Source organism: Panicum virgatum, chromosome 5N (genome assembly GCF_016808335.1).
Source record: "Panicum virgatum strain AP13 chromosome 5N, P.virgatum_v5, whole genome shotgun sequence".
Classification (NCBI taxonomy): Eukaryota; Viridiplantae; Streptophyta; class Magnoliopsida; order Poales; family Poaceae; genus Panicum; species Panicum virgatum.
This window is the reverse complement of record NC_053149.1, coordinates 53,187,351-53,211,843: the sequence shown is the minus strand read 5'-3', so window position 1 is coordinate 53,211,843 and position 24,493 is coordinate 53,187,351. Positions and strand designations below refer to the sequence as shown.

At 48.5% G+C, this 24,493-nt stretch overlaps 2 protein-coding genes, 1 long non-coding RNA gene and 2 pseudogenes across 4 annotated transcripts; 3 read left to right on the top strand and 2 right to left on the bottom strand.

Moving 5' to 3' along the window:
• The first annotated feature begins 3,417 nt into the window (after positions 1 to 3,417).
• On the top strand, positions 3,418 to 5,530 carry LOC120675332 (annotated as a pseudogene).
• A 1,462-nt stretch (positions 5,531 to 6,992) lies between these two features.
• On the top strand, positions 6,993 to 9,963 carry LOC120675441. Its single transcript, XR_005675346.1, has 2 exons — positions 6,993 to 7,776; positions 9,289 to 9,963. It is a non-coding gene; the product is annotated as an uncharacterized LOC120675441 (long non-coding RNA).
• On the bottom strand, positions 9,159 to 12,603 carry LOC120675356. 2 transcript variants are annotated; one of them, XM_039956559.1, is made up of 5 exons: positions 12,367 to 12,603; positions 11,885 to 11,951; positions 11,417 to 11,806; positions 10,595 to 10,932; positions 9,159 to 9,811 (listed from the first exon to the last, which is right to left on the bottom strand). In XM_039956559.1, the coding sequence occupies exons 1-5, from the start codon at positions 12,484 to 12,486 to the stop codon at positions 9,596 to 9,598; spliced, it is 1,131 nt and encodes a 376-aa protein (XP_039812493.1). In that variant the 5' UTR covers positions 12,487 to 12,603; the 3' UTR covers positions 9,159 to 9,595. The 2 variants fall into 2 exon arrangements, with proteins under 2 accessions (XP_039812493.1, XP_039812494.1); XM_039956560.1 differs by having other exon boundaries at positions 9,341 to 9,811; positions 11,897 to 11,951; positions 12,367 to 12,537.
• Positions 12,604 to 16,568: 3,965 nt separating this feature from the next.
• On the bottom strand, positions 16,569 to 18,883 carry LOC120675327 (annotated as a pseudogene).
• Positions 18,884 to 23,065: 4,182 nt separating this feature from the next.
• LOC120675407 lies at positions 23,066 to 24,273 on the top strand. Its single transcript, XM_039956626.1, has 2 exons — positions 23,066 to 23,476; positions 23,573 to 24,273. The coding sequence occupies exons 1-2, from the start codon at positions 23,273 to 23,275 to the stop codon at positions 23,999 to 24,001; spliced, it is 633 nt and encodes a 210-aa protein (XP_039812560.1). The 5' UTR covers positions 23,066 to 23,272; the 3' UTR covers positions 24,002 to 24,273.
• The last annotated feature ends 220 nt before the right edge of the window (positions 24,274 to 24,493 follow it).

The following is a 24,493-nucleotide window of genomic DNA, read 5'->3' as shown; positions in this document are numbered from 1 at the left end:
GATCGGGCGGCTTCTCCAGCCACCTTGTCACGCCCAACTTGCCTAAAACGAAAACCACTTCCCAACTCGACGAAATCCGCGAAACTGTGGATCTCGACGAAAACGGAGTTCTACTCGAACTCAGTTCGGACAACGCAGAAAACATGTCACCTCCGACTCGAACTCTCGGGTCAGCGGAGTTCGGTGCAAACTCTGATTCCGAAAAACCTCACTTTTCCGAAACCCTCAGAAAATACGTGACTTATCTCAAATTGATCAAACGCCCAAAGATCAACAACTCAGAACTACTCGACGGAGTAGATCGAGTTTCGCGATCAATAGAGGGATGCATCAAACTTGCAGAATCCACCCTTGGCCCATCTAAAGTACAGCAGTACCCAGAAGCATTGAACCCACCACAGGAACGGTCGGGTGATATACTCTCAGGGATCGATCGAGTAGATTCAAAGCTCGCCGACTGCATTAAGATGGTCGAAGGCACTCTGCAAAATACGAAGCAGAAATCGGGAGGAGGAATCCGCGGGGGATCTGGAAAGACAAACCCCCGGCTTGTTCGGATGGGACCGTCTTTCTCCAGGAAACCTCAGAACTCTTCACCGAAACCTGCTCACATTCGGATTCCTGAACCAGTTGAGTCCTCTTTCGATCAGGACTTTGATCAGTTCATGAACGGCCTCGACAACTTTGAACCATTCGACGATCTCGAAGACTGATCAGATAGAGTCAACTTGTTCATGGATACTATGGCCAATCCACCCCAGCATGCTGACGCCCTTTGTGAACTGGCCAAAATCAAAAAAAGAAAAGCCAAAGCTGCAGAACAATCCAACAAGTCAATTTTCGACAAACCCTAGATTAAGAAGTCTGAGGAACTGACTCCCACGCAATCATGGCTACATTGGATGAACGAGAACGCCCTCCGCGTAGAGATGGGCATCCCGCTTCTTGCTCACCCAAAGCACACATATTCTAAAATCGGTGGACTAACCGATTCCGACTCCGAGTACTCTTCCAACTCAGAGCACGAGCTGGATGACCTAATCTAGTATAGCAAACAAGTCGAGTCCAACTCGACTAAGAATTCTAAGTCTGATCAAGACTCCCTCCCAAACTTGGTCATATATGCAACACCACAAGGACGGATAGTGTGCTTGAAGGAGACACAAGATCCTAACGCTTCCGGCTCTTGGCCAACAGATCTACCCTTCCAGCAGAGCACTCCACTAGACCCGTCCTCAAGCAAGCAAAACCAAGAGATTCAAGACCTTTGCCGTGAAATCCTCATGGTTCGCATCTCCGAGGTCCAGGAACCTAAGGATGACTCCACGGAGCGTCTCAATCTTGACGACTACAATTCTGATAATTTCGATGAGTATCTTTCCGACAACATCGAAACTACTCCCCACACGATCACAGAAGCCCAAGCTACTACCAAGCAAGATCCTCCTGCACCTCCTACAGCAGTGACGGTCACTATGCAATTGGAAGAGCGGCACCTAGCTGAAGATCTTTACGAGCGTCATCGCCTGCTTAGCCAGAAGAGGGCTTTCAGGCGTCAGCGTCTCGCCAACAGCCAGCAGAAACAGCAAGGCGACAACTACGACTACTCCAACTGCAGGAATACCTTGCAGCCATGCAATTTCTTGCTTGAGGCATGAAAGAACCCCCTAGGAATCAGTACTCCCTCACAGTGGCGGAACCAAGATTTTAATCTTGGGTAGTCCAAACAAGTACATGTGTTAATATTTCCTATATTTTACATAAAAATTTGTTAAATTATTAATAAGTACTAAATGAAATCACAAAATTTAGGGTAGTCCTAGGACTACCGTGCTACCCTGCTGGGTCCGCCACTGCTCCCTCACTGCTACACCATCCAAGCATTCATACAGGCATACGGATCCAACATATGGCCATGCAATGACAAGAGAAAGTGGGTGAAAGTGTGAGGTCTAGAAATTCTACCACCAGTATATGAGAAAAGGGTTGGGAGGCCACCAAAAGAAAGAAGGAAGACACCACATGAGGTACATGGCAGCAATGGAAATAAATTGTCAAAACATGGTATCATAATCCACTGCAGCCATTGTCTGGATACTGGGCACAACATAGCCACTTGTGAAAAAAAGAAGGCTGGATTCCCACCAGTACATAAGAATAAAAAGAACCCAACTCCATGTGCTGATCCTGGATGGTCTGAAACTATTGAAGAACAAGTCATTACCCAGGTAGTTTTCTAACATGTTCTGCAAGTCAATTTGTTAAATCAATTTTCTTCATTTTAACCAAGTCTGAACAACTTATAGGAGGCTCATCAACCTGACCCAACAAGTCAAGAAATATTGTCACAGCATACAATTCCCATGGTGTCTCAAATGCAACAAGAGCTATGCAATTGCAGTATTTTTCAGATTATTGTTAGTTTGTCATACAACCTAATTATTTATGTTTTTTTAGGCCACACAATGCAGAAGGCCGGACAATATACCTGTCCCATTACCTGATAGTGCTTACATCCTCTCCAACATTCCATCAGCAAGGCTAGCTCCACTTACTACAGCAACCAAATCTGGAAGGGTGTCAAGGCCATCAGCTAAGAAGAAGGCTACAGAACCACCAACGAAAAAGAAGGGTACAGCACCATCAGCCAAGAAATACAAGGCTAGACCAGGACATAAATGATCCAGGTCCAAGATGAAGGCTGGCCAACTTTTCGTGGATGATAGTTGTCTTTTGTGCAGTTATATACACCTGCAAACATCTTTAGTGGATGATAATTGTCTTTTGTATATGGAAATGGTGCCTCTTTTGTTACATTCAGCTCAAACTGATGAATATGCAACAATACCAGATGTTTGTGGCAAAATTGTGACTTAATTTCAAATGATCAGCTAGTACTTGCATTCATTCAGGCCATCATTCATTCGAGCAGATGGGGAGAGATAGAGAGGGGAAGGCGTTCTGAATTTTTTTTCGATTACACGGAAGGAGTTCTGTTGGGGAGCCTACCAATGGCGCCAAAACTCCCGCCACTCCACGGGACAAGCCACCTAGGCAAATCTAGCATCCGTGGTAGCGTGGGGACCTCCACTTGGACCCTTAACTAGATCATGGACCTAAATGACTATTTTAGAAGTTGATGGACCTAGATAGGATCTCGCTAATAGTTAAAAGACCTACCGTGAAATTCACTCAAAATATATAGGGTATAAAGATAAGTAATCTGTTGGAGATACTCTAAGTCCAACCACTGCATATTATTAGTGAAATACTAATTAATTTACACTACGAGCACGATCGATCACAACGATGCTAACGTTTTCCGATTTCTGAATTCTCTCTGTCAAAACGATAAGTCTTAACGTCGTTTTCATGCTGTACTAGCAGTTATCCAAGCAAGGCCCATCCCCCGGGGCCCATGCCCTTATCCCCCACTTCATTTGACCCCCACGGCGCCGCTCGTCCGCTCGTGGTTTTTCCACCCAAAGACACGCTCCGCTTAAGAGCCTGGCCCTGGCACAGTGGCACCCCGCTTAAGAGCAAGAAGAAGCGAAACTTGCTGCGATCACTGCTGAGCTGCGTGCTAGCGAAGCCCAAGCCTCGCGGGCGGAAGGCAATGGGCGTCGGCGTCCGAGCTCACGACCTCAACAAGCACCGGCGCCACCAGGGCGCGCGCGAGGCCGGCGCCGCGCCGCAGCTCGCGGCGGCGTACCTCTACGGCGACGTGCTCGAGTCGGTGGTGGAGCGGGTGCCCGCGCCGGACCTCGCCGCCGCGGCGCGGGTCTCGCGGGAGTGGCTCCGCGCGGTGCGCGCCGCGCTGCGCCGCCGCCCGCGCCGCCTGCCCTGGCTCGTGGTCCACGTCCAGGCACGCGGGGGCCGCCGCTGCGCCGCGGCCTACGACCCGTGCGCGGGTGCCTGGCTCGCCGTTCCGGCGCCGCGCCACGCCGCGCCGTCGCACGTCCGCCTCGTGCGCGGCGCGCGCGGGGACCGCGTCTGCGCGCTCTCGCTCTCGGGCCTCGCCGTCGCGGGGGATCCGCTCGGGGCGGCCGCGTGCGTCGCCATGGGGGCGCCCCGCGTGTGGCGCGTCGATCCGGTGCTCGCGGCCGTGGGCGGCCGCGTCGTCGCGCTGGGCGGCGCGTGCCGGCTCGCGCTGGCGGAGGGCGAGGACGACGCGGTGGTGGAGGTCCACGAGGGCGGCGGGTGGGCGCCCTGCGAGCCCATGCCCGACGCGCTCAGGGACTCGGCCTCCGCGACGTGGCTCTCGGCGGCGGCCACGGACCAGCGGGTGTACCTGGTGGAGAGGGCCACCGGGTGGGCGAGCTGGTTCGACCCGGCGAAGCGGCTGTGGGGCCCCACCCGTCGCCTCGGGCCCGACCCCGCCGTCACCGCGTGGGGCGTCGCGCCCGGCCGCGCCAGCGCCGGCGCCGACGAGCGGCTCCTTCTGTTCGGGGCGAAGCGGGCAGACAAGGAAGCAGAGTGCACGGCCGTGATCCAGGCGTGGGAGGTGGACGGCGACACTCTGGAGCCGATCCCTTCCGTGTCGAGCGATGCAATGCCGCCGGAGCTGTCGGACAGGCTGTTCCCTCGCGAGGACGACGTCGACGACGAAGAGGATCCCGACGACATCGACCCCGAGCCGTTGTCCATCGGGGTTTGCGGCAACGCCACGGGTGGGTACGTGTACAATGCGGCCGAGCCGTCGCGCGGCGCGGTGCTCTACGAGCTTCGGGAGGGAGGGAGGGAAGGCCACCGCCGTGGCGCGGTGGGAGTGGGTGCCGTGCGCGCCCGCCGGGCAGGCCGAGCCGCTGGGCCGCGCCATCCTCGCGTGCTCGCCGGTGGGGCTCGATGAGCTGGCGCTCGCCGTTGGGGCGAGGGGCCCACACTGACGCACGGCCGCGCACCGAATCAAATCGAATCAGATCAATCAATCCCTGATTTGCAAACTTGCAAACAAAGGCCCTGTTTAGATCACAACCCGTAAACTTTGTAAACGCAAAAAAAAAATATCACATCGAATATTTAGACACATATATGGAGTACTAAATGAAGTCTATTTACAAAACTGTTTGCATGGATGGGCTATAAATCGCGAGACGAATCTAATGAGACTAATTAATCCATGATTTGCAACAGTGATGCTACAGTAACCATCCGATAATTATGGATTAATTTTCATCATTAGATTCGTCTCGCGATTTACAACCCAAAAAGTTTTGTAAATAGACTTCATTTAGTACTTCAAATTAACAAGATTCCAACGCATCTTTTGTAACACGCCCAAAGCCGGACAAGAAAAAGATGACCATAATCCAGTTACCATCTTTTGTAACCGCCAATTTGATCGCGAGATTCCAGCATGTCCTTGTCTTCTTTTTGACTTGGAAGTTCAGTGCTGAGAAGTGAGAGTTTTTATTAGCCCGCGAGAATGCAGCTGGTAATTTATTGAACACAAAATGCAGCTGCCGAAAATTGTTAGAAGCTATACGTGCAGCGCCCCAAGAATTCGAGAATAAAGGCAAACGGATTCCTCCAAAACTCGAGACCTACTATCACTTTGTCACAAACGGGTGAATTTGACACGGTTTTAAACGCAACTCCGATTAAGAAACTGGTCTCGACAAATCAACTCATACTATGATGTCCAATCTCTATTCTTTTTTTTTTGCCAGACTATGATGTCCAATCTTGGTCTACCCGCAACCTAACACGTCACACTATTTAATTTGTTTGTGTACACTATTTAATTTGTTTGTGTGAAACTCAATTGCAGTGCAGACAAACTAAAACGTCATCGTTTTATCATCACTGCGGGGAGTAATAATTTGCTCCTTTGCCATGACTTAAACATTGTTAGAAAAAAACCATGAGCTAAAAGAAAATCTCTATTGGTCCATGATCAATTTTATGTAACTTCTAAGAAATTTTCGAATGGACTTGGATTTTTGTATCGTGAATATTATTACATGTCTATATAATTTTTGTCAAAGTTTAAGCCATTTATATGTAGATGGAGGGATTTATATGTAGAATTACTAGTAACAAGGTCACCGGTCTACAACCATTAAGCAGCGCTGTTCGTGATTTCCGAAAGCATTTTGCAACTTGCACGACTTCGTCTGGGTCTAGATCGGTTGAATTTTCACGAGTTCCAGGGTCCCGTACCGTGGAAACCTAAACATCAGTCAATCAAGGCGTGGATATTCTAGTATTGTACTACTACAATTCTTTCTTCAATAGTACATCAATATCAAGGTTCTCGGAGCCAATCGCACGGACTGCGACGCCGGACGGACAAAGCGTGTGTCGATGTTTCCGCGGGAGCGGGAGACTGCGAACGAAACAACCAACGAACACCGTGATCTGTATGGGCCGAATGTCGAGGTCTTCCAGTTCATCCACATCCACTACTGGCCCTTACAGATTTATTATCATTACTCAAGGAAAACCAAATGATGCCACTATATTCTGAATCTCCGAGTACCAGTTGGACCAGTGTCACGGTTACTAAAATTATTAACCGAGTTAGAGGAGTGTCATGCACATTCTATAATACTTTCCTTTCTCTCTTATATCATATCAACATATTTAATGCTCATAAATAACATTCTCACTAAAATTGGTCTCAAATCAAGAATGAGTTTAACCCTTGACAGTTTCCTCCGAAGGAAAAAGAGAGGAGATAAATAAAATCTGACAGTCGCTTAAGGCAACACACCTAGTAACATTTTATTGTGATCTTCTGCCACTAGTACTGTCAGGTTAGCGTACATGGGCATGGCTAGCAAGTACCTACTGGTTGATGTACAGGATTACGACACGTCTGCACTGTCAGCGACACCCTGGAGTCTACAAGGCGCCAGAAGGGGCAGATGGCTAGCAAGATTCTGTCGCAAAAATTTTTTTGCGTTTACAACGCAGGGAACTAAACACGGCCTCTCATAATTTATTGCCAATTGGCGCACTGCCCGCTGCCCGGGCTGCCCGCCCGAAACCCTAGCGAACCAATCCTGAAGAGCAAACCATTTCCCCAAAGAGGAGATGGGCAGGGCAGCCTCCCTATAAAAGGCAAGACGAGCTCAGAGTTTCAGCTACACCTCCAGTGCGCCGTTCTTGGTAGAGAGTAGTAGCTGGGAATTGGATTTTTTCCCTCGTATCTCTTGTGTTCTTTCGCGTGTACGGTTGAGGCCGTGCTCTCTTGCAGTTGCAGTGAGCTAGCGAGCTCTGTGTTTCTTCACCATGGTTTGTTCTTTAAGTGGTGTTTTGAACTTCATTTTCTTCTCCTTTGTGGCTGTTGTTTTGGTGGAACACTTTTGTGTCTGTGTTGCTGGTGCAAAAACTTCCAATCCGGCTGTGACGAATCTCGTCTGGGCAACCCGGCCACCTTTTGCACATAAGACCGACTCCAGCGGGCTTCCCATCCCGTCCCCGCCGCGGTAAATGGGACGCTGGGCGCACTGTTCACGCGCCCAACGGATTGCCCATTGCGTCTCGGAAAAACGGGGTACCTCCCTCCCGTCCCGCAGATCCGCGCGAGCCCCCCCCCCGGCCTCCCATCCCAACTGTCGCTCCCGTCCTCCCCTTCTCCCTCTCTGGTGCATCTCGGGCGGACGGAGCACCGCCACCACCACCACTGGCGCGGACGGAGATCCGGCGCGGATGGACCACCCCCACCGCTTCTCCGGCGGACGGAGAAGCAGCTGCAAGAGCCGGCGGCGCACGAGGTCTTCTTCACCCCCAGCGCTGGATCTTCCACTGCTCCGGCACCATCTGCAGCAGGTGCTCCTCGACTCGCCCCTCTCGATCTCATCTCCCGCTGGTACGTTTTTTTGAGGAGGAGCGATTTTTGGGGAGCATCGATGCATACCTCCGTGGTGGAGTTGGAATAGAGAAGGAACGATTTTGGGGGTGGGGGGAGAGCGCCGCCGGGAAGGAGCTGTCAGACCGATTTGGGGACGACGACCCGAGGGCGCCATCGGGAGTGCTGCAGCGCCGGCAGGATCTTGATTCCGGCTAGGGGCTGTACGCGCCGGCGCGACGCCGTCGTCCACCGGAACCCCTCGTCGCCTTCAAGGTTCACGCGGGAACCAACGGCCGGCGGCGGAGTGGACGGGGATGCGACGGCCGTTCCGCAAGCCGCTGGAAGGAGGCCGCGGTTCTTCTTTCCCAAAGGGCGGGCCCCACGCTCCGCGTCCCGGGCGAATGCCGATCCGCAGCCGCGAACCGTTGGAGTCGGTCTAAGGATGGGCTACTTGGCGAAGCGCATGCTTCACTCTGCTAGAGGCTTGGAGTTATGCCTCCAATCCTCTAGATGAGGCGAGCGCACATCACGTGATTCTGTTTACCCCCCTTTGTAACAGACTCCTTTTCTGCTTTGGAAGGTCCTATCATTTTGGTTTTCAAAAAAAGTCCTGCCATTTTGTGGTGGGTTCTGTTTTCTTATCGAGCCAGAAGGTCCTTGGAGCTGCAAGTTTATGGTGGGTATATGACGTGTTTCAAGAGCCTAAACTGTCTTCTAGGATGAACAGATAACACTGCTAGATGCAAGTGTGAACAGAGTTGAAATGAAATACGATTGCTACGTTCGCATCTGAAGAATAAACTACTGCTTACAGTGAAAGTAAAAAAAAAAGAACTGCTAACAGCTCAAAACATGGCGTGGACGATGCCGTGAAAACGATTTGGCTCCATTCTTTAAGAAAAAGAAACCTGCTGTTTGTTAGGAGGTGATTGTATAAAGCACAAAAACCTTCTAAAAAACACTAACTCAGCGCTGGGATGAAAATTTGATGTCTTGATAGATACGATTCATAGGCTTTGCAAGGGTAAAGCTGATGCACACAATGGGTCGGCATTATTGGAACTTTTAACCCCCCCCCCCCCCTCCCAATCAAGCGAACGCTAGGATAGCAAAAATCTGAAAACAAAAAAAGCATATTCGCAGAAGATGCTTTTTTTAATCTATGTCGCCACATGCTGCAAGCCCTGCCATGTGTAAACTAAAGACATTTTACCGGCGAAAAGCAGCAAAATCATCACAGAAAAAGGCGATTCAGTTTTATGGCGCACCTAATTCAGGGAAAACTGAATCCAGTAGCATACCTGAAGTATGTTTTCCAAAGGGAAAGGAGGAATTACTAATACAAAAATGGGAGACAGACAGAGAAATCTGAATTATCTGGATTCAACTCCACTGTATCCTAGCACATCGACAGGGAGTGTCTAAATGCCCAATGATATACTGGGTTGCCATCAGCTTGTGAATTCTATTTTTACATGTGTTTTTGCAAGGGTCTGGTGGAGCACTACATATACATGCCGACAAAATTGATCCACAAGAAGAGGATGGAAACACGTCCTGCTATGCATCAACATTCTACAGTGTGCACAGCTCAGACATCTTATTTTGCTGATTATTCGAATACAGCATCATTCCTACCAATTGAACAATTTCTCTGCAGTTAATCAGCCGCTGAGTGCATCAAGAAGCCCTAAAGCAATGTAAACCTTGCAAACATGTCAACCGACTCTGTGTAAACGAACTTACAGTAGGGAAGCTACCCCCATGTTCCAGAGTTTCTACCAAAGCTGCAAGAAGTCAGGGATCTGGAATGTCTGAAGAGGGAAGAAACCTCATCAGAAAGCTTGAGAGAGACCATACACAGATAACGCCAAGAATTTGAAGAACAGTGAGTAATGCTCCTAATGAGTTCATGATAGCCAGAGTTTGATTTGTTGTCTCTGTTCCTCTGACAGAAAATGTGAGTGCCGTCACCAGCTGAGCTGCCCGGTTCAGTTGGTGAAGCCTGTACACCTGGAAGCAGGAGGAAAAACATATGCTCAGAACTTATTGAGAGCATCATGTAACATTTAAGTGCTAATCCATCCATATAAAACATAAACATGCAATTGCTTGATCGTCCAGATGAGAAACAGCATTGCATGGAGAGTCATGCTCATTACTAACCATGCTTGAAAACAATGCATGCACCTTTACCTTAGATGGGGGTAGCAAGATGCTAATATCACAGATCTACAGACTAACAAGGAATCCGGATATCTCATTTTCAAATTTTTCTTGTTGTCTTTAAACCCTTTGGACAGAAATTTTTAGATCAACACAAACAGAGTCATTATTGGCTTACCAACGAATGGCTTTCCAAAAGCCTCAAATGTTTTGCTGTTTTGGTCTTTGCGACTGAACATGTCCAAAGGATGAACAACAGAGCATCATTTGTCCGTATTTTGCATAAATAAAATATCATAAACTTATCCACTAGACTACTTCAGTGGACTATATTTCTTATTTTCCACATTTCCTTGACACGGGGGCTGCCATTCAAATTCTTCAAAATGCTTCCCCAGAATTACTTGATACACTGATAACTTTTTACTAAAAAAAAAAAGATACACTGATAACTTCCAAGTCCCAAAACCCAAACAACAGGTATGATTGATCAGATCAGACTAAAAACATGGAATAAAAGGATCTATGCTTTGCACCTATCCAAACTTGACTATAACCAGAAAGCACAAATAACAACACACTCAATTTGCGATGCAATCATACCATGATGAATTTAAGAACAAAAGTTACCTTGAAGATAATAGGGATAACTGGCCAAGAAGGTGACTTCCGATGCCGTGCATACTGTTCGAATGCAAACTGTACAACAAGTCCAACCAAGTAAGGAACAAGAGTCGCTGATGCTGCTGGTCCAGTCCAGGGCCACACCATGCCCATTGTTAAAAGTGGTATTATCAAGCTCAGAACCATCGTTGTAACTGAGGAAATACAGAAAAATCTGGATTTTGACCAAATGTAACTCTTTGGTGCCACTTGCTGCAGAGGTCTCCAGACTTTATCAATCAAGAAGACAAAAATTGCAACTCCTCCATAAAACAAAGCCTCGGTAAAGAATAGTATAAGAAAGTCTGCAAACAAGAATAAGAAATCCATCAAGTAATGCATTTGTCTGAGTGTGGAAGGTGATATTGCTGATCTTCTTTAGTAAATACGTCAAATTGTAACAACTGAATTATGTAAAAGATGCCAAGGATCATTTAGGCCATATATGGTGACACTATGAGTAGTATTTGGGGGGAGGCGGTCTGCAAGATATCGAGCAATGGGCAATGTGGGACCAACCTCTCTCTTGTATTTACTATAATTATTAATTACTTATATGTGCCTTTTGTCCACAAACGAATGCTAAAAAGAGAGAGAATATGATAGGGTAAACAGCATACTGTTTTTCATCTATTATTACTACTACATGGAACTAGAGATGCACATATCTAAGTTTACTACTGGAAGTCTGCAATTGATGAATACGTGAGAGAAATTATCATGATTATTGAAACAACCATAATGTACAAAGGAAACACCGTCATCCTGAAACTATCAAAGAAAGCATACCTGTCAACAAGGAATCCTCAAACACGGCAGAGAGTACTTTGCGCAAGTAAAGAGATGGAAGAACCAAGGACGACACAAGGATAGTAGGGCCAATAAACCATACTAATCTAGATGCTTCCTTGCCAGGATGTGGCACACTCTCCACAGTTGTCTTTTGGAGGCTGCTTCCTTGAAACGAGATGAATCCTGGTTTCCCAGCACCTCTGCCAGTGAAGTAGGAGGAGCTTTCAGATGCAGAGGCCACTTTAGCACCACTTTCTGTCTCTTGGGAAACCGGCGTGTCCGATGCAAGTGAAACGACTGGCTCCTGCTTATCGGTAGCAGCAAAGCATATAGGAGGCTTAACATGAAACCTTCCATCATGGTTGTCGGCTCTGCTTAAAACTTGGCCTGTTAGCGTGTAGTAAAAGATCAGCACAAATTACTACTCGAATTCAGCAAAGCGCTTCCAGAAAAGCAGATGGGTACCTTTTAGAGTACCTAAATGCTGCGTCGCACTTCCATTGACTCTCTGAACTGGAAACGGCCTCGCAAACTGAGATACATAAGCCATAGAAGTACACTTGTCAGTACAAAGTATATAACTAAATCAAAAAAAAATTAATCATCTCTTCAAGTTAATATCATGCAGAATTACACAGGTACTATATGGAGTATAGACTAGGCACTTGTGACTGTGGGCATGTGAAGCAAACTCTGGATGTTCTTTGCTCTCTCTAAAATTTCATGAGACTCGTTGCCATGTGGCCACCGCACCAAGAGAGATTTGAGTCTTCCTTTCGGCTGGATCATATGTATAAGTTACGAGGGATTCTACGAGCGGGCACCAAATGAAATAACCAGAAAAAACTACCAAATTCATGCCCAAACAAACTACTATACCAAACAAGCAGCAATCAGGAGATAATTTCTAGGTGTTTGAGGAGTAGGAGGAGGAGGGGAGGAATTGCCTTGGAACAGGAGTAAGCAAGGGAGCCGAATCGGCAGCGAGGACAGGCGGAGGAGGCGGGCGCTGACGGGTAGGCGCCCCTCGGGCGGAGCCGGAGGGCGGGGCTTGCCACGGCGGCCATCGGCGTCCGCCTTCCGTTGTGTTATCTGCAGACTGCAGTGGCGCAGTAGTGGGCTGTGGGCGATTGGGCGGAACGGAAGCAGGTGGAGCGGACGGTGGGCTCGGCTTGGCCCGGTCCGTTTGGTGCTTCGGTGTGATGATGATGCAAAGGCGTGTAGTGGCCTGGGTCTCACTGCGGGGCCCGCTCTGCCATTGTATATTTGATCCAGGCCGTGATTGGGCTGAGAGAACGAGGTAGTGCGCTGGACAGGCCCGGTAGGATTTCCGTCTGTTGTCCGAGGTCCGAACCCGCTGCTGCTATCTGTCCACATCGGGTGTCCAATCCTGTATTTTTCAGAAACATGGTATATACCACTCAAAAAAAGAAGCAAAATCTTAAAAAAAGAAGAAACATGATATATACATGGACGCAGGGATGTGAAAATTAGCAAATGATTTCGGGGTGTTTGGATTCAAGTGCTAATATCCAAAAATGTTAAATTTTAGCACTAGTCCATCCAAACAAATGTGCTAACGAGGTGGCTAAACTTTAGGCAAGATTCAAAAATTTTATTCAAGATATAAGTGCTAATATGTGCTAAAGTTTAAAATTGTACTGATATGACTTTTTTTATGTAATATTGATCTAGGAATACAAAAAAGCTAATTTATATATAAGGAAACAAACAAATCACCTATCAAATAAACAATTCCTTATAGCGTCACGTTCTTTGCCGAAATCGTCACAAGCTTTTACTTCACACAGAAATTACCACAACAGACAATAACTTATATGGCACCATATCCTATAAAAACCAAAGATCTTTTGTAAACTTTAGAAATACCAACAGAGATCACTGGATCCCCATCCGAAGAGACCGATCAGAGTTGGGGATTTTTTTTTTCATTTAGGCGCCCGCCCTCAACCCCACCTGGCCTGCAATTTTCGAAAAAAAAACCCGTCATCCGTAACCCCACTCACCGTTAGCTGCCGTTCCGTCTCCCTCCGCCCCATCATGCGGATCGCTCCTAGGCGCCGCCGTTGGAGCTCTAGGCGCGCCGCCGTTCAAGTGCCTGCCCTAGGTGCCGCCGACCTCGTACGAGCTCCAGCAGCGCCGCCCCTCCGTTCGTCTCCGTTTAGGCCTCGCGCAGGGCATGGCGCTTCGTCTCCCCCAGGCGCCGCCGCCTAGGGTTTCCTCCGCCGCCCTCCACCGCCTCCCTCAGGTCGCCGCCGCCCTCCACCGCCTCCCTCGGGTCGCCGCCACCTCCCTCGGGTCGCCGCCCCCCTCCGCCGCCTGGGTCGCCAGCCCCCTCATCGCCTGTTACTGCTACAATCCACTGCTTGAGAAAGGCCTCTTAATGTATAACAACTGAATGAATGAACTCAGGTCAAGTATAACAATTGAATTGAAATACTGAGGGCCTTTCTTCATTTGTTTTGACACATTATACAACATTGTTTTTTCCAGGAACTGCTACTCAGCTGGCTCAGGAACGCTGCAGTTTGATGGACGTTCGCTAGGCGTAAAGCCTATGGAGGTCGTATTTGACAGTGGTAGCACCTATACCTACTTTACTGCCCAGCCATACCAAGCTGTTGTCTCTGTGGTATATTTCAGTCATTTGTGTTCCAATTCCCATGAATTTTTAAGGAAACAAACAGTAAACTAATGGTACTCTGACCTTGCAGCTCAAGGGTGGTCTCAGCAAATCACTTAAACATGTGTTAGATCCTGAGCTGCCTCTATGCTGGAAAGGGCAAAAGGCATTCAAATCTGTGTTCCTCAGCAAATCCAGTCATACAAGTTCCTAAAATGTCAACAACCTGAATACTTTCATATTGCAATATTGATCAGAATTTGTTTCTGATGGCATATTTCATCTGACAACCTTCAAATACTGATGTCCTTTTTTGGCGGTAATTGCAGTGGATGCCTCCAAGGATAGAACAAGTGCATGATGAGGCAGTCGAACAATATTTCTCAAGGAAGAGCAAGGAGAAGAAGGAGCCTAAAAAAAAGGAAGTGTCGAAAATGCAAGCAACTAGTGGATCATGATGCACGCAATTGCCCAAACAATGTTCTGTAAGCTTATTGCTACTAGGTGGATGCTTTTACATTTCAAGTTTGTGTAAGCTTATTGCTACTAGGTGAGTCAATCTGTAATAATTATTTCAATGTGAGTTGTGAACCATATTTGTATTTGAGTCTGCTTTACTATCAGTTTCAGAATAGTTGGACTCATTTACTGAATGTGAATTGTGAAGGAGACACATTTGTCATTTTTTCCTGTCATTCTGTGAACTGAATGTGAAATTGTTTTCATTTCTGCAACCTGCAATGATTCTGTACAGAATCTGAAAACCTGCAATGTTTGCCATCAATATTTGACAATTAATACAAGAGAGTGCAAACCATGCCTTTCTAGATGTGTATGATTGTTTGTTTTGTGCTGTATTGGACTGAAATATTCTGGCTTCGTTCAATTTTGGGAGTAATGTTTAGTCAGCACTCTCTTGCGGTGATGTTCTGATATGGGAGGTTGTCGTCAATAATTTTGCAGGCTAATTGCGCTTTGATCAGCCAAATCTTACAAGCAGTAGTTGCATCCACGGTGCTTGTAAACTAGGAATTCAGGATGCTATATATTGCAAGGACTACATCACCCATTTTGCTTTCTGTATTCGACATCTTGCTGCTGCATGTATGCATGAATATCTAGATGTGTATAATTAGCCAAGGCACCATGCCTTTCAGCGATGGATTGTCAATATTTGACAATTAATACAAGAACTGATAGTATGTTGACTCAATCTCATTATCTAAATTCACTCATTCAGAACCTGTATCAAACTGTCACCACAAGCAACAATCTGGTTTGCACTTGAGTCATTCTCATTATCAAAAGACAGAGTACAATTCAAGCTAAATCACTTCAAATGACACAACACAATTAAATCTCATCAATTCTTCTTTTACAAATGGACTGAACACAATTCAATCTAAATTATTTCAAATGACAACACATTTGGTGGAGACTTCTGATGCTGTTCAATTGCTAGTACGCATTTCCCGTTGAGGTTCAGCTAGCAGAAGCAGACACGGCGGCGGCTCGAGGAAGGCGGCGACTCGAGACAGAAGCCTGCGGCCCGACGGAGGAGGCGGCGGACCGAGGGAGGCGGCAGCCCGACGGCGGCGGCGGCCTGACGGCGGCGGCGGCGGCCCTAGGCAGGCGGCGGCAAACTAAGGGAGGCGGCAGCCCGAGGGAGGCGTTGGAGGCCGGAGGTGCTGTGGAGTCCGCCGGCGGAAGAGCTCGATCGGGAAGATGCGCTCGCGCGGAGGGAGAGGAAATGCCCAGACGGAACGTAATGGAACGGAACGGAGGTGGGGATGCGCAAAAGAACCAGGCACCGGTGGGGTGAGGGCGGACGCCTAAATGTAAATTACCCCAGATCTGACCGGTGCCCTCGATGGGGATCCAGTGGTCTCTGTTGGAGTTTCCAAAATTTGCACAAAGACTTTAGTTTTCATAGGATACGGTGCCAACTTAACACAGGACTTCTTTAGCGAGCATATCATACATAGGAGGATTTGGTATATATGTGTATCAATATTTTAAATCTCCGACTATAGCTTCCGCTATAGCCCGAGATAGCTGCTGGGAGGGAAGCAGCTAGGATAGTTCACATTTAACGCTATGGTTTAGCTGCCGCTAATAGCAGTGCTTAGCGGGAGATAGCCGCTAAATTAGATCTTCATTTAGCCGCTTAGCTGTGTTGTCTCCTGACGACTGATCTGAACTCTATGTTGTCCTTTTGCTAATAGTCCCGGACAGGAGCAATGTTCCTGTGGGCAAGTGTCATATATGCACTATGAAATGCTTATGTTGTCAAGTGTTCTCTGTCTTGTAATGACTACTGGATATGTTAACTTTTAAGTACCTTTATGGTATTGGTCTCCAGGACTGAATGTTATAGTCGTTTATTCCTGTATGACATAGGTGTTTTTTTCTCCAAACTTTCCAAAACAGCTAAATGGCTTAACTGTAGCTATAGCCTTTCCTTAGCTGCTCGAAAGGCTGGCAGCTAAGAGGCTTAGCCGGAGATTTAAAACATTGATATGTATATTAAAACAACCTTTAATCTATTTACACTCTTGCAAGCATCTTGTTTTGTCACAAATAAACAAATCCCTTGCACTTGTAATACCACTCATCATCTCTCTTTACCGAAACTCGTCACCAGCTTTTCCTTCATCAATTATCAAGCAGAATTTACCACATGGCTGCACAAATACACAGTGAAACAGCACACAACCAATTTCAAGGGTGGCCGGCACCACGATTCACCAACAGTAACTATCGTTGGAGATCACGAGAGCGACCTGCCCCTGACTATACGATACGAGCAGCTCCAAAGGCATACGCTGCCTTTCACTCGACGGGGACAGTGTGCTTGGACTGGCTGGCCGACCTCCCCCCCTCGCGCACGCTGTTCTCCGCGAACCGCACGCTGCCGGTGTTGTACCCCTTGTCGCGCTCCTCCGCCGTCCACTCCCGGTTGTAGTAGTCCTCCGCCGTCGCCCCCGGCCGCGGCCCCACGAACATGCCGCCCCACTGCGGGAAGTAGATGAGCGTGATGGGCAGCGTGCACGCGATGGTCATGAGCCCCATTGCCCCATGTACTTGATCCCCGTCTCCGTCCTGTACTTGGACCCGTGGAAGAAGATGAGCTGCGTCAGCACGGCGCCGACGTTGCCGCCGCCGCCGGTCATGCCGGAGACCAGCCCCAGCGACCGCCGCGAGACGAACGGCACGATGCCGAAGGTCAGTCCGCAGGCCGCCTGCACGAAGAAGGAGAAGAGGATCATGACGGCCACGGACGCGCCGAAGGAGTAGTCCACCACGCCCAGCACCACGCACAGGACGCCCCCGATGGTCTGCACCACCCACAGCCCCCACAGCCGGCCGCGCATGCCGAACCGGCTGGAGAGCCAGTCCGACAGGAGCCCGCCGCCGGGGCGGGAGACGAGGTTGGCCATCCCGAAGCTGGCGGCGATGAACCCGGCGGTGCGGAGCTTCACGCCGAACCGGTCGAAGAAGTACTGCGCGATGATGTTGTCCACGGCGAGCTCCACGCCGAAGCAGTAGCCGTAGGTGAGCGCCAGGATCCAGCCGCGGTAGTTGGTGACGGCGTGGCGGAACACGTTGCCGAAGCTGTCCTTGTGCATGTCGCCGGACTTGTGCAGCTTCCGGTAGTTGCCGTCGGGCATGTCCTGCCCGAACGCCAGCACCGCGATGGCGGAGCACGTCTGCATCAGGCCCGGGATGAAGAAGGCCACGCGCCACGCCGTGAACGGCGTGCTCCCGATCTTGCGGATGGCCTCGAACACGAGCGGCATGAGCAGCTGCACGGCGCCGCCGCCGAGGTTGCCCCACCCGCCGGCGACGCCGTTGGCCAGCCCCACCTTGGGCGGCGAGAACATGGAGCTCATCCAGAACTGCGTGGACACGAACGACGCCAGCGAGAACCCCGTGAAGAAGCGCACGAGGAGGTAGGACGACGCCGAGTCGATGATGGCCGAGCAGTTCACGGCGGGCGTGGTGAGGAGGATGATGGAGGCGGACGCCAGGCGGGGCCCGACCAGGTCGCACGCCGTGCCCAGGGCGACACGCGCGAAGACGGCGCCGGACACGGACGCGATCCCGGCGTTGCCGATGTCCGTGGCCGTGAGCCCGAGCGTGTCGCGGATGAGCGGCAGCAGCGGCGGCGCCGCGAAGGTGGAGAGGAAGCAGCAGAAGAAGGAGAACCACGAGAGGTGGAAGGCGCTCATGTGCGGCCTCGCCAAGGAGAAGAGCCAGAACTCGGTGGCCTTGTTGTCCGAGTCCACCGGCATCCGGAACCGCGGCTTGGACGCCGCCGCCTCCGGATCCGCACCCTCCACCTCCATCGCCGCCGGCTTCAACTCCCCCTCCGCCATGTCGCCGGCCGGCCGGCCGCCTGCCTGCTTCTCAGCGTCTCCCGCTCTTGCTCTTGCTCCCAAACTCGCTGCCGATACGTGGCTGCGCTGATGCTGCGGCGCTGCGAGCGAGTATATATAGCGCGGCGGAGTGCTTGGAGCTGGCAGCTCCGGTCGCGGCGGCGATGGTTGGGGACGGCGAGGGGGCAACGAGGAAAAGATTAAAGATTTTGAAGCAACGAGGTGGGCCGATCTTACGGTGCCAGTGGAAGGCCGGCGCGCACGGCCGCGGTGTGCTCCGTCACCATTGCTGTCGCGAGTCGCGGCTCTCCGGGGATGGGGAGCTTTTGTTGGAAAGCGCAGCGAGCAGCTAGCGGAGCTGGTTGATGTCGCTGTCGGGGTGGACAAGCCTGGTTGGAGAGGAAGATTCTGACCTCTGACCTTGGAGGCCACGTCACTTCCTTGGGGGGATCCGAGGAATCCTTCGAGGAATTGGTGTGGGACTGCGGATTCCCCATGCCGCACCGAGCTCAAGTGCCGTCGACCATCGTGCAACAAGCATCGACGCTTTTTGCTACCCAAAAAGAACCTTTTTTGGACAATTTTTCGGAGGAAAATTTCCATATCCTAGAACACGATACAACTAGGCGTATAGCCCATACATTTATGCAGCTAGTATTGAAAATTCAAAAATTTGTATGTCATTATATCCTTCTTAGATTATACTATTTGTTACCATACTTCATCCTATTCATTATCGTAAATTATTTCTTCTTGTTGGTTGAAACAATTCAAATATGTTCTACCTATAATAACAATTTGATTTGCTGAGCTTTAATAATATCATGCATATAATTATTCTTATTTTTTTATTTTGACTGATTATTGTTAGCTTTAGTTTTTATTAATAATATGTTTGTAACTGATACATAGCTAAATGGTATTTTATATTTAATTTTTCATAATGGCATTGGTGGGTAATTTTTAATTAGGCACACAGGTATTTTTAGGCTAATTTTTATTATAATGGCAGTGGTGAGTAATTTTTATTTTTCTATTTTTCTCCGATTATCATGAGAATTTCTAAGTCTTAAGAGCGAACGTGGAGGCTCCGTTTGTTGGAAAAATAATAAGATAACAGATGGATGCTGCTGTTGTGCCACTTGTCTCTTATCTTCTTCTAGGCCGGGTTAATCTTTCAAGAAACATCACATGGTCCGGTTGTGTGTGACTGATCCTACCATTGAAGTTTTCAGGATTATTACTTGTTCTGTTGTTTTCTATACTCCATCCGTCCCAAATTATTAATGTATTTTTAGATATATTGATTGATTTTATTATGCACCTAGATATATGATATATATCTTGATACATAGTAAAAATTATACATCTAGAAAAGCCGACTAATAATTTGGGATGGAGAGACTACTTGTGAAACAGTGGAATTGGAGCTAGCCGCTGTTTCGCTAGAAACAGGTACATGCGTCCAAATGACATCCAAAAATGAAGAAAATCTCACAAGGGGCTCGGAGGCGCAATTAAAGATGTTAGACTACTGGTGGTCACACCAATGATACGTTTGAAAAGATCAAACTAAGTGGCTTTAATTTCCATGGGCCTACCACAGCTAAGATTATGACAGCCTAAAGACTCCAGCATATACTTTTTGCTACAAGGGAGAAAAAACAGGACACCAGCATATCGTTTTCAGCAAGATGGGAATACTATATATATTCCACTGGGATAACGCTTCACCAAATGAAAATATTCCTCATAAGGAGTTGGAGATCCTCTACTACGGGTTGGAAACTACGTGTGCGCATAGTTGCAACAACGCACGGACAACAGCTAGAGAACTCTTAGATTTTGGATTTACATGAAACAGAGTCCAGGTTCACCGATGCAACTAGACAAGCATGGTATAATCCTCGCATATATGGCTAATCAACTAACGCTGCGTTTGTACATATGCAAAAAAAATGACATTATTTTTTATCTACCGTGACCTCTGGGTTCTTAAAGGGCAAAACTACTTTAAACAATCCTGAGCAAAGGGCTGCAGTAGTTATGTTGGAACAGATTTCAGTCAGACGAGTAGATGCCGTCTGAATTGGAATAAAAGCTTCTCATTTGATTCTATGGAGTTTATTCTAGGGGTGCAAATTGGTGACCTTAGGTACACGTCCAACCCTCTTTAGTTTAATTTTTTGTACTATTACTAAATTTTGAAGAATTAGCAAAAATATTTGGAGTAAAGAGGGTTGGAGGTGCATCTAAAGATCACCAATTTACACTCCAATTTATTCACAACATGGATACAGGAGAACATACCAAAACCCTCGAGCTGCTTCACCTGTAAAAAAGTGCAAACGGTTTAGCTAAACACAAAATTAATTACTATAGTTAGGAAAATAACTAGGTTATCTGCCTTGCTGTTTTCTGTTTTTATTATTTGATTTCAACTATTCTAACATCCAATTTGATCAGGTATTACATCATCATGAAAATTTCTAACCTTTATTTCATTGTCGAGGAGATAAACGAGGTTTAATGAAATGTACATTTCCTAGGATATTTGTTATGAAGCATTGACTTGAGCTTGCTTGGAATAACAAAAGAGTGCTATGAACTGATGGTTGCCCTATATGTATGTAAATAAACAGGCAACTAGGCAAGCTTGTAGTACTGGATGGGAACTTAATTTTCTTTTGAGACTCAAGGAACGGAGGCACCCAACTCTTCTTTTGAGACTCTAAGGAACGGAGGCACCCAACTCTGTATTTTTTTATCTCAAACTAACAAATCAAGAATCTTTTGCGCTTGTAGCAACTAGCTCATAGCCAAGTCCTAACTCGTATTTGTAGGTTATTTTCAGGGGACATACTGGATCAGGTTCTAGTCGCAACTATCTAAAGAGGAAGAGAAAAATTTTCTGAAGAACAAGTGGCAACAGTTAGAAGGTCTGGTACTGGAGCTGTTCGCTAGAGGAGGATGGAATTTCAGGAACCGTTTGAAGTAACTGTGGCTGTTAGCTGAGTTCAGAGTCTTAGCGTTGTTAAGAGCCTGCAGAGTCTATCTTTGAACTTTGTTAGGTCGGTTGAACTAGCGTTTGCTGAGCAGCCTATGTGCTGCACTTTCTGTTGGCTGTGGACCATCATTTGTGATTGGTCGAGGCCGGATTTTCCATTATCTAAGAAGCTCTCGCAGCCAAGTTGAAGTAATAGCTGTGCCACCCCCGCGGACTGCGGGGTTTCGTCAGTTAGAACATGGCGTATTCTCCAGCTGACTTTGGGATCTCGCATAACTAACCTCCTTGGCTTTCTGCTAATGTGCCTGACCTATTCAGAGTTGGATTCTGATTGATACTGGCCTACTGGGCACAAAAAGGAACCGAGGGCGTTTATGAAACTATCGCGCCACACATCATATGCATGCATGGATGTCATGGAGCGGTTTCATGCATTTGGAAATGACAATTAGTATTAGCTATTTAGCTACACATGCCACCATCAACCATGCCTGATCATCCTGAATTTATTTGAGCATTGACATAATGTGTATCATTGTCGTCTATCTGGAAGTAATTCATTTAGCTATGTGAATTCGACAAATCAATGCAAACTAGTCTTTCAGACAGCTACCCGAGATTGCTGTTCACAGGAATACTAATGTACGGAGATGCAGACGATATTGGACATTCAGTGGCGGGTAGGAACATGGATTGATTGATCTATGACGAAACTGCGTGCAGGTTGAAGAAGACGGACTTGTCATGGTCTAGCAAATCGGCTGGTTCGACATGCAATGCAAGCGGCCAATTTGCCGTTGCCGTTGTCAAAAGCATCTTGCGAGAACATGGATGCATGCGGCTCTATCCGTTCTTTTCGTGACTACTCTAGTTCAGACTGTAACTATTAGTTCAGGCCTGATGTTTCCTGCTCGCAGGTCCTTTAGTGACAAGTTTTCCTCTGGATGTTTGTGATAGATAACAACAGCTAAGGTAGATATTAGTAGATGCCAACTTGCTGCTGCCAAAATGTCAAACTTTGCCTGGAATGAATCCAATTGGTTCCTAGCTAGTTGCCACTGCCCGGCCAACGGACTCGATGGGGATGGCCCTGGCCTTCAACTCCATCATACCGGTAACCGGTGACCCCAGCAGCTGAACGTGGCAACTCGGTTGCTGGCTGCGGAGTTCCTGACCAATCCCATGCTCCTAGATGCGTCCCTGGTACGTCCTACAGTGGTGCCCTTGCTCTGACCTACGAAGATTCAAGATTCCGTTTCAACACTGTTTATTATATATCAACTAGTAGAGACGACTTTGATTTAATTTGTGTGTACTAGTTACTCTTTATTTGATCCGTGTTGAAGTATGTGCCGGCTGCCTAGTGCCCTAGTGGCAGAATCTTGCAGATGGTTTAATCATTCTGATGATACCATAAAATAGAAGATGCTTTGAAGTAGAGGAGCTGGTTGGATCAAATTAACCTATCTAGAATTTCTTTGGAGCCAGAAAATGGATAGCTAGGAATGTAATTACGAATGTATGATCTTGTCCTGTTGCAATGCATATGGGCCAAAGAATGTTTCATGTAAGTTTTTCGTCTGCTCCATATACACCAAATAAGAACCGCGGAACCAAATGCAGGAATGCTAGGGTGGAGCGACCTACAATGAAGGCTAGCCAGCCAGAGCAACCAAAAAAAATTTACGGCCAATCTTCACTTGCAGTCAATACCACACCAGCACCATTTTTCCGGACACGAACGGCTCCCGTTTATAGCCTCTCTTACGCTCTCGTCTCTCTTGTTTTGCTCACGCTCATTCCTCATTTCCAAGGACCAAGCAATGTTCCGATTCCGACACATCATCGCCGCTCTGATTCTAGTCGCCGCCTCGGCGGCGTCTTTGAATTCCGTCGGTGCCCGCGTGGTCCACCCCATCGTCTTCAACGACCCCACCGCGGCCGCCCCCGCCCCCGCCCCCGCCTCCGACGGCCGTCGCCTGTTCGCCACCGCCGGCCACGACGAACTCATGGCGCTATGCCAACAGGTAGCGCGCGCGCGCACGAAGCTTTGTAGAGATCGACCAATAAGTCCATACAGATTGCATTGCTTATGCATGCGTGATGGCATGGCATGCGTGTAGATGCACTACAAGACGTTGTGCACGACGATGGCGACGCTGCCCGGGGTGGCGACGCCGGAGCAGCTGCTGGACACGTCGCTGCGGATCACGGCGGTGAAGGCGGCGATGGCGGCGATGAAGCTGGACGCGGCGATGCGGTCGGGCGGCGACAAGGGCGACGGGATGGCGTCGTCGCTGCAGTCGTGCAGGGAGAGCTACGCGTCGCTGGTGGACTCGCTGAGGAGCACGCGGGACACGCTGAGGAGCGGCGGCAGCAGCGCGGACCTCATGACGGAGCTGTCGGCGGCGGGCACCTTCTCCACCGACTGCGAGGACATCTTCGACGAGCGGCCGGAGCTGCAGTCGCCCATACCCGGGGCGCAGCGCCACATCAGCCGCCTCGTCAGCAACTGCCTCGACCTGGCAGCCATCATCAAGGAGCAGCCATAGCTGGACAGACACGTGTGGACATCTGCTAGAGCACATTATTGCTCTCTTGTACATTTGCCATGGGGATGGGGAGGTTCAGTGCGTAGGCGTCTTTGGGACTGAAGAAATGAAACACAATTGTAGTTGAGGTCGGATTAGTATCTTCTAACCATGGAGAGTAACCATGGAGAATGTGGATGTCGTATGTTTGTGCGTCCGTGTATGTATGTGAATGTCCACGTGTTTATAAAAAACAAAAGAAGAAATGAGGAACTGGAAAGGAATTAAAAGCGCGTGCTTTGACAATGCATGTTAGCAACTGCATGTTCTGACAAAACAAACGCTAACATTCCAACTTCATTTGCTCCGGACAATGGTTAGTGGCAAGCTGTTGATGTAACTGCTGGTCTGGCAGCGCGCAGCTGGAGACGCGGAGCCACTACCATGTTCGCCCAGAGCGCCCCGCCCGGCAGCCTGATGCCCTCCAGGCCTTGGCACCGGGACAGGTGCAGC

Excerpts from the sequence above, each read along its gene's own strand:
- LOC120675356 (XM_039956559.1), bottom strand. The coding sequence starts at position 12,486 with ATGGCCGCCGTGGCAAGCCCCGCCCTCCGGCTCCGCCCGAGGGGCGCC. Across the intron at positions 11,807-11,884 it reads GCATTTAGGTACTCTAAAAG|GCCAAGTTTTAAGCAGAGCC; the intron begins GTACCCATCTGC and ends ACACGCTAACAG. Across the intron at positions 9,812-10,594 it reads TTATCCCTATTATCTTCAAG|GTGTACAGGCTTCACCAACT; the intron begins GTAACTTTTGTT and ends TCCTGCTTCCAG.
- LOC120675407 (XM_039956626.1), top strand. The coding sequence starts at position 23,273 with ATGTTCCGATTCCGACACATCATCGCCGCTCTGATTCTAGTCGCCGCC. Across the intron at positions 23,477-23,572 it reads TCATGGCGCTATGCCAACAG|ATGCACTACAAGACGTTGTG; the intron begins GTAGCGCGCGCG and ends GCATGCGTGTAG.